Source organism: Panulirus ornatus, chromosome 10 (assembly GCF_036320965.1).
Source record: "Panulirus ornatus isolate Po-2019 chromosome 10, ASM3632096v1, whole genome shotgun sequence".
Classification (NCBI taxonomy): domain Eukaryota; kingdom Metazoa; phylum Arthropoda; class Malacostraca; order Decapoda; family Palinuridae; genus Panulirus; species Panulirus ornatus.
Genome location: NC_092233.1, coordinates 34,030,172 through 34,047,700, shown reverse-complemented (window position 1 = coordinate 34,047,700; position 17,529 = coordinate 34,030,172). Strand labels below are relative to the sequence as shown.

The following is a 17,529-nucleotide window of genomic DNA, read 5'->3' as shown; positions in this document are numbered from 1 at the left end:
GTTCCATCTTGTGTGGCAGTGTTTCATAGTGTGTGTTAGTATTCCATAGAGTGTGGCGGTTTTCCATCTTGCGTGGTAGTGTTCCATGGTGTGTGGCAATGTTCCATTGTGTGTGTTAGTATTCCATGGTGTGTGACAGTATTTTCCATGGTGTGTAGTAGTGTTCCATAGTGTATGGCAGGGTTCCATGGTGTGTGGTAGTGTTCTAAGGTGTGTGGTAGTGTTCGATGGTGTGGGGTAGTGTTTCTTGGTGTGTAGTAGTGTTCCATGGTGTGTGACAGTATTTTCCATGGTGTGTGTTAGTGTTTCATGGTGTGTAGTAGTGTTCCATAGTGTGTGGTAGTGTTCCATGGTGTGTGGTAGTGTTCCATGGTGTGTGGTAGTGTTCCATGGTGTGTGATAGCGTACCATGGTGTGTGGTAGTGTTCCATGGTGTGTGGCAGCGTTCCATGGTGTGTGATAGTGTTGCATGGTGTGTGGCAGTGTTCCATGGTGTGTGGTAGTGTTCCATGGTGTGTGGCAGTGTTCCATTGTGTGTGGCAGTGTTCCATGGTGTGTGGTAGTGTTCCATGGTGTGTGGTAGTGTTCCATTGTGTGTGGTAGTGTTTCATGGTGTGTGGTAGTGTTCCATGGTGTGTGGTAGTGTTCCATGGTTTGTCGCAACGTTCCATGGTGTGTGGTAGTGTTCCATGGTGTGTGGCAGTGTTCCATGAAGTGTGGCAGTGTTCCATGGTGTGTGGTAGTGTTCCACTGTGTATGGCGGTGTTCCATGGTGTGTGGTAGTGTTCCATGGTGTATGGCGGTGTTCCATGGTGTGTGGTAGTGTTCCGTGGTGTGTGGTAGTGTTCCACGGTGTGTGGCGGTGTTCTATAGTGTGTGGTAGTGTTCCATGGTGTGTAGCAGTGTTCCATGGTGTGTGGTAGTGTTTCATGGTGTGTGGTAGTGTTCCACGGTGTGTGGCGGTGTTCTATAGTGTGTGGTAGTGTTCCATGATGTGTAGCAGTGTTCCATGGTGTGTGGTAGTGTTTCATGGTGTGTGGTAGTGTTCCACGGTGTGTGGCGGTGTTCCATGGTGTGTGGTAGTGTTCCATGGTGTGTGGTAGTGTTCCACGGTGTGTGGCGGTGTTCCATGGTGTGTGGTAGTGTTCCATGGTGTGTGGTAGTGTTCCATGGTGTGTGGTAGTGTTTCATTGTGTGTGGTAGTGTTTCATCGTGTGTGGTAGTGTTCCATGGTGTGTGGTAGTGTTCCATTGTGTGTGGCAGTGTTTCATGGTGTGTGGCAGAGTTCCATGGTGTGTGGTAGTGTTCCATTGTGTGTGGCGGTGTTCCGTGGTGTGTGGTAGTGTTCCATGGTGTGTGGTAGTGTTCCATGGTGTGTGGTAGTGTTCCATTGTGTGTGGCGGTGTTCCGTGGTGTGTGGTAGTGTTTCATGGTGTGTGGCAGTGTTCCATGGTGTGTGATAGTGTTCCATGGTGTGTGGTGGTGTTCCATTGTGTGTGGTAGTGTTCCATGATGTGTGGTTGTGTTCCATGATGTGTGGTAGTGTTCCATGGTGTGTGGTTGTGTTCCATGGTATGTGATAGTGTTTCACGGTGTGTGGTAGTGTTCCATGGTGTGTGGTAGTGTTCCATGGTGTGAGGCGGTGTTCCATAGTGTGTAGCAGTGTTGTTGGCCAGCCCTTACATCCAGAAGCTGCTGACCCCAGTAAGGTCATCTGACTTACATTGCTTGTGACCCTCTCCTGCTGCAGGTCTCCTGGGCAAGGCAGGGAAGGCGGTGAACGAGGCAGTGGAGGGTGTGCACGGCGCTGTCGAGAACCTGGGCAGGACCCTTGACGAAGGCGTCCAGAACGTCGGCAAGATGATGGAGGATGGTGCTGCCTCCTTCGACTCCCTCATTCAGAACCATATGGAAGAGGTAGGTCCTGGTGCTGTCTTCAAGAACCATATGGAAGAGGTAGGTCTTGTGCTGTCTAGAGAGCCAGATCATGATGGTTTCCGGAGGGGCCACATGAAAGAGGTGTCTTCTTTTCTTACAGTAGGCAAACCGACCCCGGCAAAAGCATGCCCCAATCGTGATCATCTTAAATCAAAGTTAAGACAACATGTATCACAAGAAGGAGCGCAGGAGGAATTAACCGGAGCTCCTCATGTGTTTGTTGACCCACCTCTTAAAGATGAAAGGATTACAGGAAGAGCCACAGACATGGGACGGAAGAGAACTCCACAGCTCCACAGTACGAGGAAAGGAGGAAGAATGATAATCAATTCTCGTGTGGCTGTTCTTCACACAAAAGCTGTGGGAAGCAGCAAGCAGACGCGGTGCGCTGGTTCAGGTGGGGTTAGGATAAATTTAAGGCAGTGGCCGAAATGATACCCGTAGAACAGAGAGGAAAGCCACATCACGGCAGATGGAGACGGACAGTTGATGGCAACAGCAATGTTAAGGCAGAAGAAATCTGATTCCATTCTGGCTGTGTGCGGAAGTTGAGCCACCCCAGATGTGCGAGTAGCACTCCATACTGGGGCGACTGAGGCTCCTGTAGACATGGAACAACTGCCCACATGAAATGTATACAACATCCTCAACTCTTGGGAAGGAGATTTGTTATGTTTTGAGACGGGGTTTCCCAGACATAGTGCAAGATATGAACTTATGCCCAACATGTTTGTTATCACAGAGATGAACTGTGATGTTCTAACAGTGAACAGTAAGAAAGGGTTGAGTTTAGTACAAGATACAAAACTGCCTCTTTACATTATTGAATGTGACAAGATTGCTGCTACTCCTTTCTCTGATGTTGTACGTGTCCAAATTAAGGAAGAAATATGTCCACCGCCGGGAAAAGAACGAGTGTCAGAGTGAGGAGGAGGAGAAAATGAGTTGAAGCAGAGTGCAATAACGAGTCTACGAATGAATAGAGCTGGAGAGGAAGAAGAAAGGTCACTTGGTGGGGTTGGAGGAAGAAGAAAGGTCACTTGGTATGGTTGGAGGAAGAAGAAAGGCCACTTGGTGGGGTTGGAGGAAGAAGAAAGGTCATTTGGTGATGTTGGAGGAAGAAGAAAGGTCACTTGGTGGGGTTGGAGGAAGAAGAAAGGTCATTTGGTGGGGTTGGAGGAAGAAGAAAGGTCACTTGGTGGGGTTGGAGGAAGAAGAAAGGTCACTTGGTGGGGTTGGAGGAAGAAGAAAGGTCATCTAATGAGAGACGAAAGAAAGTAGGCGATAAGACAGAAGAGCGAGGTACATGTACCACGGCAGACACCGCTCCATCAAGGTCCGCTGTTATGGAATGACGACATCAAAGAAGAAACAATATAATGAACAGAGAGAAACTTGAAGGCCAACAATATAATGAACAGAGAGAAACTTGAAAGCCAACAGATAGAGGTTTAGTAAGTAGAGACCTTGTGCCACACTGCACTAAATGCTTTAGCAATGTCGAGAGCCAGGACGAAAGATTCACCAAAATCTCAAAGAGGAGGTGGGTCGCATATGAGAGATCACCAGTGGATCTTACACTGCGAAAGACATAATGGTGAACTGGAAGCAGAAAATGAGATTCTCAGTGTTTAAGGAGAGGTTCAAAAATGTTGCAGACACCAGACGGGAGAGGAAGAGGACGATAGTTCGAAGGATTAACATGGTGCTGGTGCTGTCTCCAAGATCCATGTGCTGGCGGTAAGTCATGATGTTGGCTTCAAGCATTACTTGACGGATGTAAATGCTGGTTGTCACTGTCGTCAAAAACAAGATGGTGGAGATGGTTGTTGCCGTGGGAGCCGTCAGGGACAAGCAGAGGACGAGTCTCTGTCTCCACGAACGACCTGGGACAACATAGTTTGGTTAACCTTCTGTTTCATTGTCCACCCCTGCGAGGCTACCCTGACACGCTCAGCTCTACACCTCCATCGTCTCTATCATGTTGAATGTCACGAAATCCTCTGTCTTGACCTCGTCCATCTTTATGTTCTAGATTTAGATTCAAAACAGACAACTTAGACGGAGGCCATCGTGATCTTGATGTCTGTCTTCCTCATGTACTCCCTCACGACCCCCCCCCCCCCCGCCTCACCTCAGACCCCTCAGCCGTGGTCACACAAATGGCTCATGATGTCTTCTTCTGCTCCACAGGTACAGTCCGGTCTGGAGGAGGCGGGTAAGGTGGCGACCATCGTGGGCGAGGACCTGGTGGACTCTGTGTCCTCGCTGGTCTCCAACCACCTGCAGGAGCCCTCGGAGGAGCAGGTCATGACCAGGGAGGGTATGGTGGACGGCTTCCTCAGGATGCTCGGGATCAACCCATCCCAGGTGGGGCTCATGGTACTCAACGTCCTCATCTTCCTGGCAGAACTGGTGAGTACTGAGGTCATCATGGTGGAGGGTCATCATGCTGGAGGGTCATCACGGTGGAGGGTCATCATGGTGGAGGGTCATCACGGTGGAGGGTCATCATGGTGGAGGGTCATCACGGTGGAGGGTCATCATGGTGGAGGGTCATCACGGTGGAGGGTCATCATGGTGGAGGGTCATCACGGTGGAGGGTCATCATGGTGGAGGACCATCACGTCATTATCATAATGGGTCATCATGATGGTGGGTTATAATGTACTGAGGCAGACAGGAACTTTGTTTGCCTTTTTTAACTGGTTCTGGGCACTGCTTCCTTGGCTCTAGCTCACCAGAGATCATTACACCCAAGTCCTTTTCCTATTTTTCGATATCAAAATTCATTGACCACCTGTTAGCTTCGGCCACCAGTTTGTCTAAATGTATTTGAAGCTGCAGACGTCCAATCTCTGTTGTGGATTCATTTTCCAACTAGGTATTGTGCAGGAGTTTCCATACCTTACAATGTAGCCCATTATCAGTCCCAAGACTGATCCTTGTGGCACACCACGTGTTACGTCTAACGATGCTGAGGTTTGACCATTACTCACTAATCTTTTTCTTTTTTTTTTACGGCCAGTCAGCAATTTCCCAACCGACGAAGTGCCACCCCGTCTATGTCAAGTGACTTGACTTTTGTTAGTAACTGTATAGAATGTTTTTTGAAGTCTAAATAGTCGACATCAACAGCTTTACTCTCATCATACATATTGATTACGTCATTAAAGAAATCAAGCAGATTTGTCTGACGAACGATTTCGTAGATCATGTTGAGAAGCGTTCATTCAGTGGTGGTCCTCTACATGGCTACAGTCTTCTCCCGAATGATGGTTTCCATTATAGTCTACCTGCTACACACATTAAGTTAACGGACCATGATTTCTGAACAATGATTTACAACTTCTTGCGTATCGTTGTTACAATGGCAAACTTTTCCAGTCCTGCAGAACATTTCTTGTAACAAGTGAATAAACTAGAAGAAGAATCAAGGGTTTTGATCATCTCATTTTTCGCGTATTTCAGTGACCTCGGGCAAACCTTATCTGATCCGGCTGTTTTGTTTACCCTCATTCCATTTAATGCTGGGAGAATATCTTCATCTTTTATATCTATATGATACAGAACGTTCTCCACTTTTTGCAACGGAACTGGATCTAAGACATGGATCGTATCTCTAATTATAAATACAGGAAAAGAAAAATTAATCGGTTAAAATCTTTGCTGTCTTCATTGTCTTGAATTAAGTTAACATTTTCTGTAATCAATAACCCAACTGACTGGGTCAAGAATCTCTTACTTCTAACATAACTATCAAACTCCTTTAGGTTTCACGTGCCATTGTCGGCGATATATACCTCATACTGACGTTTGCTGCGACGTATAAGTGTCTTAATTTCTCTACGTAAATTTACGTTTGTTATGTGCTACTTTCTCAGACACCGAGCACTTCATTACGCCACTATTCCACCAGTTCGGCCTCGTTTTGGAAAAAAGACCGTCTTATACGTGTTGGCACAAATGTTCCCGCTACTACTTTTGAAAGTTTTACCGAAGCTTTTCCAATCTACGTCCATACCGTAACAATATCATCTCAGGTTTAACTGTCAAGAGCACCGCGAAGACCACTGAAATTTACAAGTCAGAAATCTGGTATTTTTCGCGACTTTCGTGTTGACAACATTACAGGATTTGTTGAAAGTCACCTCAAATGGGGTTTACCAGAGATCTCTACATGGATTTGTTGAAAGTCACCTCAAATGGGGTTTACCAGAGATCTTGATTAGGTTCCTCAACCACTTGTGTCTGCTCACTCTCAAGCACATCCTGGTAGAGCTCACGACCCAAGCTACTGGAGAGGGATTCGCTCCACTTAGACAATGGTATGTTACAATCTCTTACGATCAAATCTTGTTTATTATCAGTTTATGCTATCTGATCGTAATGTCCCTCACGTTCCTCTGGTGTCTGTGCTGGCGGCCTGTAAACTAATGCTACTGTTATCATCTTATCTTTAATTTCTACACAAATGGATTGGGATGATCAACAGCTACATTCTCTAGTGTGGGATGAAGGTGAGCTTTTATGGAGAGCAAGACACCACCGTCTTCATGATTGTCTCAATCACTGTCGAACGTAATGTAACCAGGAACTGAACGTAATGTAACCAGGAACTGAACGTAACGTAACCAGGAACTGAACCTAATGTAACCAGGAACTGAACGTAACGTAACCAGGAACTGAACGTAATGTAACCAAGAACTGAACGTAACGTAACCAGGAACTGAACGTAATGTAACCAAGAACTGAACGTAACGTAACCAGGAACTGAATATTCGAAGGAGAATATCTCTTAATATCTAATCAAGATTCCAAGATGCTAATCATATAATTTTCTTCCCAATCAATTGTCTCTAACTCTGAGAATATGTTAAGTATACCCAGGTAGAATGATAAGATATGTTACGTATACCCAGGTGTATTAACATGTTACGTATACCCAGGTGTATTAACATGTTACGTATACCCAGGTGTATTAACATGTTACGTATACCCAGGTCTATTACCATATGTTACGGATACCCAAGTGTATTAACATAATATGTTACGTATACCCATGTGTATTAGCATCAAATATTCTGATACATGACTAACACTTTTGTCATTGTTATATAGGAGTACAAAACACTCATATAACATTTATCACAAATGGAAGTTCTTCATGTTCTCTGATTATAACATTTCGTTCCTGAAGTGTAACGTCTCTCAAGACGATAAGTCAGTACCCAAATATATCACTGAGTTTTCGTTATTATATCGTGTGATTTCTGGGCAAAGGAGTTCATTCTGATGTTGTTACTGTACTGAGTACATGACTCAGTGTGGTACTTACACCTACCAGCAAGTCCAGGACTCAATGAAGTATTTACACCTACCAGCAAGTCCAGGAGTCAGTACGGTACTTACAGCTACCAGGAACTAGCGGCGTCTGCATCCACCACGACAACTTCCTGTGTTGGCTGACAACCTCGGCCGCATCCTCACCCGGAAGTAACATCGTAATGACGATACACTTCCTTAAGCATGAAGGAACGACCCTAAACACGATGATACGGTACGGCCTCTGAGCACGAAGGTATGGTTCCTGAGCACGACGGTACGGCCTCTGAGCACGAAGGTATGGTTCCTGAGCACGACGGTACGGCCTCTGAGCACGAAGGTATGGTTCCTGAGCACGACGGGACGACCTCTGAGCACGAAGGTATGGTTCCTGAGCACGACGGTACGGCCTCTGAGCACGAAGGTATGGTTCCTGAGCACGACCCTTGAGCACAACGGTACACGAAAGTCCAGGCCATTACTCCCAGAGAGCGGACCACCATCTTCATCAAGGTGGGAAAGTCAATATTTGAGGGAAAACTGACTGTGCAGCGACGCAGGTCCAGCCAAATGAGATCTCATGACACGGCAGATGTGCGTGAAGATAACAGGCTACTTGAACATCACGAGCGGGAGTGAGGGATGAGTCCGTGACCGACCATTGGCAGGGGCAACACAGACAGCTGGCACCATGCTCGTGTGACGCTAATACGAGGAATACATGATCTTAGTCACTGTGGAGAGAGAGAGAGAGAGAGAGAGAGAGAGAGAGAGAGAGAGAGAGAGAGAGAGAGAGAGAGAGAGAGAGAGAGAGAGAGAGAGAGACGGCTATAACGGTAAGACACGCACCAACAGAGCGTCACCGTTCAGCAACAGAGCCTCACCGTTCAATAACAGAGCCTCACCGTTCAGCAACAGAGCCTCACCGTTCAGCAACAGAGCCTCACCGTTCAACAACAGAGCCTCACCGTTCAGCAACAGAGTCTCACCGTTCAGCAACAGAGTCTCACCGTTCAGCAATAGAGCGTCACCGTTCAGCAACAGAGCCTCACCGTTCAGCAACAGAGCCTCACCGTTCAACAACAGAGCCTCACCGTTCAGCAACAGAGCCTCACCGTTCAGCAACAGAGTCTCACCGTTCAGCAACAGAGCCTCACCGTTCAACAACAGAGCCTCACCGTTCAGCAACAGAGTCTCACCGTTCAGCAATAGAGCGTCACCGTTCAGCAACAGAGCCTCACCGTTCAACAACAGAGCCTCACCGTTCAGCAACAGAGCCTCACCGTTCAACAACAGAGCCTCACCGTTCAGCAACAGAGCCTCACCGTTCAGCAATAGAGCCTCACCGTTCAGCAACAGAGCCTCACCGTTCAGCAACAGAGCCTCACCGTTCAACAACAGAGCCTCACCGTTCAGCAACAGAGTCTCACCGTTCAGCAATAGAGCGTCACCGTTCAGCAACAGAGCCTCACCGTTCAGCAACAGAGCCTCACCGTTCAGCAACAGGTTCCCTTACTATTTTTTTTCGCTTTAAGTTAAAGATGTTTGTGATCATCAGACCCACCAGTGTGTGTTCCCACGTCAGTACCAGACGGTCGGTCATGTTACACCTTTGAACAGGAGTCTGGACCTCAGCTTACATCCGACCCAATCACAAACAACAACAACAACAACACATAAAAAATAATGAAAAGGAAAAATATAGGTTTGGAGACTTGCCTTCGCGACGTGTTGACTAGTGGCTGTCTAGCTCTGCAACCCGCTACCCTCCCGCTCACTCCTCCTCTCCACGTACATAACCTCACCTTACCTTCCCGCCACAGGCGTCCCTTCTATCCCAGTGAGGCTGCTGCAGCACTCAGGAAGCTGGCCACGTCCAACGGTCGGGACCACAGGTTCACAGAATGTTGTGAAGTGTGTACGTCTATGTGTAGGAAGTGCAGGGCAACTGAGAAGTGAGTGTTGGGTGTCTTCTTGTAGTGGAGGTTGCATCGTTGGCATGAAGCGTCCTGGGTTGTGTTCAAACACCGTTCGTAGTGTTGTAGTGATGAGCGATGTCCCGGGCGTGTGTGACGCGTGCTTGTCTGGAGAGTGTGGTTTCTGATGGGTGTATGTATGGTGGGTTGAGGTTCAAGACCCAGCTGGGAGGTTGGTTGTTTAGTGGTTGTCGGGCTATTACAGTGCGTCTGTATTTTGTCAGCTTTGTATCTGGTGGGGGCGGGGGGTGGGGGGATCTGTGAGCAGAGGTTACGGGAGTGTGAGGCAGGGGTACGCTTGTCATCTCTACCTGGGGGTTGGTGGTTAGTTACAGTGTGGTCTGGGTGGGAGGGGTCTGGTTATGCTGTACAGAATTGAGAGCCGAGCATGTAGAGGTGGTACTGTAGTGGCAGGATCTTTTGTTTCATTATGGAGGTGATGAGTCTTTGTGGTTCTTAGGCAGCCAGGCATTGTTTTGAGTGCACTAATTCGTGTGGTTTTCAACTTTGTTATATCTGCTTTTGAGCTGATGGAAGACCAGGCAGGTGAGGCATTGTTTACAGTGGAGCTGATACATTGTCTGTACAAGATGTGGATGGATTCTTTTTCTGCAACTCTGGTGCCAGTCAGTGTTCTGAGGGCATTCAGTCTGCATGTTGTTTATGTGTTGATGCTGTTAGTATGCAGAGTGAATGTCATGTGTTTATCGTACGTGATGCCTAGAATAGTTGGTGTTTTGCTCAGTGGGAGAGGTTGACCGCTCAGAGTGTGGAGGATGCGAGCTGGATCCATATCTGTCTGGAGTTAAAAGAGTAATTGAGGACTTCTCTAGGAGACGCAGACATTTTGTTCTATGTAAGCCATCGTTCCAGTCATGTCATACAGTGATACATGTGTGCTGTTGCTACTGTGTTCTCTACAGTGTTCAGATATGATACCGAGGTTGTCTGTCCATACGACAGGAACTTCACGTTGAGTTTTGCCAGCGATAATGGAAGGTCGTGTAAGACAAGACTGAACAGAGTAGGAGAGAGAACTGCGCCTTTGGGAACTCCGATGTAGAGTTTAAGTGTCTTAAAGGTGAGTGACTCTGGCATGGCGGCTGGCTGTGAAGTTGGTCATCCACTTTTCGTAGCTGCTGTGAAGGATGGTGCCAAGTGTATCTTACGTCATGGTGTGTCGTGGGTCAGTGTCAAATGCTCTGTTGATGTCTATTGTCACTAGTACCGTGAGGGATGGGGTTGTGGTTGGTCGAGCGACATTGTAACATGTCTACGCTCAGCGTGTAGTGTAGTGGTAGTGTCTGAGGTCACACTGTGTGGGTGAGAATGGAACGTTTTGCTTGATTTTATTGATAATCTTTTTGGTGGGAATGTTTGGTTACTGAGGATAGAATGAGGAGGAAGGACGTGGGAGAGTTGGGTGGTTTGGAAGATTTTAGGATTGGTAATATGTTGACAAGTTTCCACGTCAAAGATTGTGTTGTATAGCTGGAAGTAGTTGCTAATATGTGTTGTTGAATTAAAAGTGGGCCGTAGTGTTTCATGTGAACGTTCAATAAGTTGTTAGGACCTGTAGCAAGAGAGTTCCCTCAGGTCTTGTTAGGACCTGTAGCAAGAGAGTTCCCTCAGGTCTTGTTAGGACCTGTAGCAAGAGAGTTCCCTCAGGTCTTGTTAGGACCTGTAGCAGGAGAGTTCCCTCAGGTCTTGTTAGGACCTGTAGCAAGAGAGTTCCCTCAGGTCTTGTTAGGACCTGTAGCAGGAGAGTTCCCTCAGGTCTTGTTAGGACCTGTAGCAGGAGAGTTCCCTCAGGTCTTGTTAGGACCTGTAGCAAGAGAGTTCCCTCAGGTCTTGTTAGGACCTGTAGCAGGAGAGTTCCCTCAGGTCTTGTGATTCCTCATGTTAAGGAAGGAGTGTCAGTCTTCAGGTTGTATGTCGGTGTTTAGGTTAGGTTAGGTTAGTGATGGTGTTGTTAGGTTAGTGATGGTGTTGTTAGGTTAGTGATGGTGTTGTTAGGTTAGTGATGGTGTTGTTAGGTTAGTGATGGTGTTGTTAGGTTAGTGATGGTGTTGTTAGGTTAGTGATGGTGTTGTTAGGTTAATGATAGTGTTGTTAGGTTAATGATAGTGTTATTAGGTTAGTGATGGTGTTGTTAGATTATTGATAGTGCTATTAGGTTAGTGATGGTGTTGTTAGATTATTGATAGTGCTATTAGGTTAGTGATGGTGTTGTTAGGTTAGTGATGGTGTTGTTAGGTTAATGATAGTGTTGTTAGGTTAGTGATGGTGTTGTTAGATTATTGATAGTGCTATTAGGTTAGTGATGGTGTTGTTAGATTATTGATAGTGCTATTAGGTTAGTGATGGTGTTGTTAGGTTAATGATAGTGTTGTTAGGTTAATGATAGTGTTATTAGGTTAGTGATGGTGTTGTTAGGTTAGTGATGGTGTTGTTAGGTTAGTGATGGTGTTGTTAGGTTAATGATAGTGTTGTTAGGTTAATGATAGTGTTATTAGGTTAGTGATGGTGTTGTTAGGTTAGTGATGGTGATGTTAGGTTAGTGATGGTGTTGTTAGGTTAATGATAGTGTTGTTAGGTTAATGATAGTGTTGTTAGGTTAATGATAGTGTTGTTAGGTTAGGTTAGGTTAGGTTAGTGATGGTGTTGTTAGGTTAATGATAGTGTTGTTAGGTTAATGATAGTGTTGTTAGGTTAGTGATGGTGTTGTTAGGTTAGTGATGGTGTTGTTAGGTTAGTGATGGTGTTGTTAGGTTAGTGATGGTGTTGTTAGGTTAGTGATGGTGGTGTTAGGTTAGTGATGGTGTTGTTAGGTTAGTGATGGTGTTGTTAGGTTAGTGATGGTGTTGTTAGGTTAATGATAGTGTTGTTAGGTTAATGATAGTGTTATTAGGTTAGTGATGGTGTTGTTAGATTATTGATAGTGCTATTAGGTTAGTGATGGTGTTGTTAGATTATTGATAGTGCTATTAGGTTAGTGATGGTGTTGTTAGGTTAGTGATGGTGTTGTTAGGTTAATGATAGTGTTGTTAGGTTAGTGATGGTGTTGTTAGATTATTGATAGTGCTATTAGGTTAGTGATGGTGTTGTTAGATTATTGATAGTGCTATTAGGTTAGTGATGGTGTTGTTAGGTTAATGATAGTGTTGTTAGGTTAATGATAGTGTTATTAGGTTAGTGATGGTGTTGTTAGGTTAGTGATGGTGTTGTTAGGTTAGTGATGGTGTTGTTAGGTTAATGATAGTGTTGTTAGGTTAATGATAGTGTTATTAGGTTAGTGATGGTGTTGTTAGGTTAGTGATGGTGATGTTAGGTTAGTGATGGTGTTGTTAGGTTAGTGATAGTGTTGTTAGGTTAATGATGTGTTGTTAGGTTAATGATAGTAGGTTAGGTTAGGTTAGGTTAGTGATGGTGTTGTTAGGTTAGTGATAGGTGTTGTTAGGTAATGATAGTGTTGTTAGGTTAGTGATGGTGTTGTTAGGTTAGTGATGGTGTTGTTAGGTTAGTGATGGTGTTGTTAGGTTAGTGATGGTGTTGTTAGGTTAGTGATGGTGTTGTTAGGTTAGTGATGGTGTTGTTAGGTTAGTGATGGTGTTGTTAGGTTAATGATAGTGTTGTTAGGTTAGTGATGGTGTTGTTAGGTTAATGATAGTGTTGTTAGGTTAGTGATGGTGTTGTTAGGTTAGTGATGGTGTTGTTAGGTTAGTGATGGTGTTGTTAGGTTAGTGATGGTGTTGTTAGGTTAGTGATGGTGTTGTTAGGTTAGTGATGGTGTTGTTAGGTTAGTGATGTTGTTGTTAGGTTAATGATAGTGTTGTTAGGTTAGTGATGGTGTTTGTTAGGTTAATGATAGTGTGTTAGGTAGTGATGGTGTTGTTAGGTTAGTGATGGTGTTGTTAGGTTAGTGATAGTGTTGTTAGGTTAGTGATGGTGTTGTTAGGTTAGTGATAGTGTTGTTAGGTTAGTGATGGTGTTGTTAGGTTAGTGATGGTGTTGTTAGGTTAGTGATGGTGTTGTTAGGTTAGTGATGGTGTTGTTAGGTTAGTGATGGTGTTGTTAGGTTAATGATAGTGTTGTTAGGTTAGTGATGGTGTTGTTAGGTTAGTGATGGTGTTGTTAGGTTAGTGATGGTGTTGTTAGGTTATTGATAGTGTTGTTAGGTTAGTGATGGTGTTGTTAGGTTAGTGATGGTGTTGTTAGGTTAGTGATAGTGTTGTTAGGTTAGTGATGGTGTTGTTAGGTTAGTGATAGTGTTGTTAGGTTAGTGATGTGTTGTTAGGTTAGTGATGGTGTTGTTAGGTTAGTGATGGTGTTGTTAGATTATTGATAGTGCTATTAGGTTAGTGATGGTGTTGTTAGGTTAATGATAGTGTTGTTAGGTTAGTGATGGTGTTGTTAGGTTAGTGATGGTGTTGTTAGGTTAGTGATGGTGTTGTTAGGTTAGTGATGGTGTTGTTAGGTTAGTGATGGTGTTGTTAGGTTAGTGATGGTGTTGTTAGGTTAGTGATGGTGTTGTTAGGTTAATGATAGTGTTGTTAGGTTAGTGATGGTGTTGTTAGGTTAATGATAGTGTTGTTAGGTTAGTGATAGTGTTGTTAGGTTAGTGATGGTGTTGTTAGATTATTGATAGTGCTATTAGGTTAGTGATGGTGTTGTTAGATTATTGATAGTGCTATTATGTTAGTGATGGTGTTGTTAGGTTAGTGATGGTGTTGTTAGGTTAATGATAGTGTTGTTAGGTTAGTGATGGTGTTGTTAGGTTAGTGATGGTGTTGTTAGGTTAATGATAGTGTTGTTAGGTTAATGATAGTGTTGTTAGGTTAGTGATGGTGTTGTTAGGTTAATGATAGTGTTGTTAGGTTAGTGATGGTGTTGGTAGGTTAATGATAGTGTTGTTAGGTTAGTGATGGTGTTGTTAGGTTAATGATAGTGTTGTTAGGTTAGTGATGGTGTTGTTAGGTTAGTGATGGTGTTGTTAGGTTAATGATAGTGTTGTTAGGTTAGTGATGGTGTTGTTAGGTTAGTGATGGTGTTGTTAGGTTAATGATAGTGTTGTTAGGTTAGTGATGGTGTTGTTAGGTTAGTGATGTTGTTGTTAGGTTAGTGATGGTGTTGTTAGGTTAATGATAGTGTTGTTAGGTTAATGATAGTGTTGTTAGGTTAGTGATGGTGTTGTTAGGTTAGTGATGGTGTTGTTAGGTTAATGATAGTGTTGTTAGGTTAATGATAGTGTTGTTAGGTTAGGTTAGGTTAGGTTAGTGATGGTGTTGTTAGGTTAGTGATGGTGTTGTTAGATTATTGATAGTGCTATTAGGTTAGTGATGGTGTTGTTAGATTATTGATAGTGCTATTAGGTTAGTGATGGTGTTGTCTAGTGTTTGGATTTGTTCTCTGATTCCTAATGATGGTGAGTGGTTGTGTGTGAGTTGGTTTCTAGTAATGGTGAGTGGTTGTGTGTGAGTTGGTTTCTAGTAATGGTGAGTGGTTGTGTGTGAGTTGGTTTCTGGTGATGGTGAGTGGTTGTGTGTGAGTTGGTTTCTAGTAATGGTGAGTGGTTGTGTGTGAGTTGGTTTCTAGTGATGGTGAGTGGTTGTGTGTGAGTTGGTTTCTGGTGATGGTGAGTGGTTGTTAGTGTGAGTTGGTTTCTAGTGATGGTGAGTGGTTGTTTATGTAAGTTGGTTTCTAGTGATGGTTTGTGGTTGTGTAAGTTGGTTTCTAGTGATGGTGAGTGGTTGTGAGTGTGAGTTGGTTTCGTTGTTTCATGAGTTGTGTAACTTGTGGAGGGAAGTTTGTGTTATGTTACTTTCTGTGTTGTTATGATGTGTGCCTTGTGGTGGCTTGGTTGGTGACGCTGATGACGTGTGAAACTACATGATCTAGCCTTGAAAAATTATGTATATATATATATATATATATATATATATATATATATATATATATATATATATATATATCTTTTTTTTTTTTCTTTTTTCCTTTGTCGCTGTCTCCCGAGTTTACGAGGTAGCGCAAGGAAACAGACGAAAGAAATGGCCCAACCCACCCCCATACACATGTATATACATACGTCCACACACGCAAATATACATACCTACACAGCTTTCCATGGTTTACCCCAGACACTTCACATGCCCTGATTCAATCCACTGACAGCACGTCAACCCCGGTATACCACATCGATCCAATTCACTCTATTCCTTGCCCTCCTTTCACCCTCCTGCATGTTCAGGCCCCGATCACACAAAATCTTTTTCACTCCATCTTTCCACCTCCAATTTGGTCTCCCACTTCTCGTTCCCTCCACCTCCGACACATATATCCTCTTGGTCAATCTTTCCTCACTCATTCTCTCCATGTGCCCAAACCATTTCAAAACACCCTCTTCTGCTCTCTCAACCACGCTCTTTATATTTCCACACATCTCTCTTACCCTTACGTTACTTACTCGATCAAACCACCTCACACCACACATTGTCCTCAAACATCTCATTTCCAGCACATCCATCCTCCTGCGCACAACTCTATCCATAGCCCACGCCTCGCAACCATACAACATTGTTGGAACCACTATTCCTTCAAACATACCCATTTTTGCTTTCCGAGATAACGTTCTCGACTTCCACACATTCTTCAAGGCTCCCAGAATTTTCGCCCCCTCCCCCACCCTATGATCCACTTCCGCTTCCATGGTTCCATCCGCTGCCAGATCCACTCCCAGATATGTAAAACACTTTACTTCCTCCAGTTTTTCTCCATTCAGACTTACCTCCCAATTGACTTGACCCTCAACCCTACTGTACCTAATAACCTTGCTCTTATTCACATTTACTCTTAACTTTCTTCTTTCACACACTTTACCAAACTCAGTCACCAGCTTCTGCAGTTTCTCACATGAATCAGCCACCAGCGCTGTATCATCAGCGAACAACAACTGACTCACTTCCCAAGCTCTCTCATCTCCAACAGACTTCATACTTGCCCCTCTTCCCAAAACTCTTGCATCTACCTCCCTAACAACCCCATCCATAAACAAATTAAACAACCATGGAGACATCACACACCCCTGCCGTAAACCTACATTCACTGAGAACATATCACTTTCCTCTCTTCCTACACGTACACATGCCATACATCCTCGATAAAAACTTTTCACTGCTTCTAACAACTTGCCTCCCACACCATATATTCTTAATACCTTCCACAGAGCATCTCTATCAACCCTATCATATGCCTTCTCCAGATCCATAAATGCTACATACAAACCCATTTGCTTTTCTAAGTATTTCTCACATACATTCTTCAAAGCAAACACCTGATCCACACATCCTCTACCACTTCTGAAACCACACTGCTCTTCCCCAATCTGATGCTCTGTACATGCCTTCACCCTCTCAATCAATACCCTCCCTTATAATTTACCAGGAATACTTTACAAACTTATACCTCTGTAATTTGAGCACTCACTCTTATCCCCTTTGCCTTTGTACAATGGCACTATGCACGCATTCCGCCAATCCTCAGGCACCTCACCATGAGTCATACATACATTAAATAACCTTACCAATCAGTCAATAATACAGTCACCCCCTTTTTTAATCAATTCCACTGCAATACCATCCAAACCTGCTGCCTTGCCGGCTTTCATCTTCCGCAAAGCTTTTACTACCTCTTCTCTGTTTACCAAATCATTTTCCCTAACCCTCTCACTTTGCACACCACCTCGACCAAGACACCCTATATCTGCCACTCTATCATCAAACACATTCAACAAACCTTCAAAATACTCACTCCATCTCCGTCTCACATCCCCACTACTTGTTATCACCTCCCCATTTGCGCCCTTCACTGAAGTTCCCATTTGCTCCCTTGTCTTACGCACTTTATTTACCTCCTTCCAGAACATCTTTTTATTCTCCCTAAAATTTAATGATACTCTCTCACCCCAACTCTCATTTGCCCTCTTTTTTCACCTCTTGCACCTTTCTCTTGACCTCCTGTCTCTTTCTTTTATACATCTCCCACTCAATTGCATTTTTTCCCTGCAAAAATCGTCCAAATGCCTCTCTCTTCTCTTTCACTAATAATCTTACTTCTTCATCCCACCACTCACTACCCTTTCTAATCAGCCCACCTCCCACTCTTCTCATGCCACAAGCATCTTTTGCGCAATCCATTACTGATTCCCTAAATACATCCCATTCCTCCCCCACTCCCCTTACTTCCATTGTTCTCACCTTTTTCCATTCTGTACTCAGTCTCTCCTGGTACTTCC

The 17,529-nt window shown here is 44.3% G+C and overlaps 1 protein-coding gene across 1 annotated transcript in view; it reads left to right on the top strand.

Moving 5' to 3' along the window:
- LOC139750891 (uncharacterized) overlaps positions 1 to 17,529 on the top strand; it is a 64,399-nt gene that overhangs the window by 8,086 nt on the left and 38,784 nt on the right. Inside the window, exons 3-4 of the mRNA XM_071665758.1 lie at positions 1,751 to 1,917; positions 4,132 to 4,353. Coding sequence (XP_071521859.1) covers positions 1,751 to 1,917; positions 4,132 to 4,353 — 389 coding nt within the window. The remainder of the gene's footprint in view (positions 1 to 1,750; positions 1,918 to 4,131; positions 4,354 to 17,529) is intronic.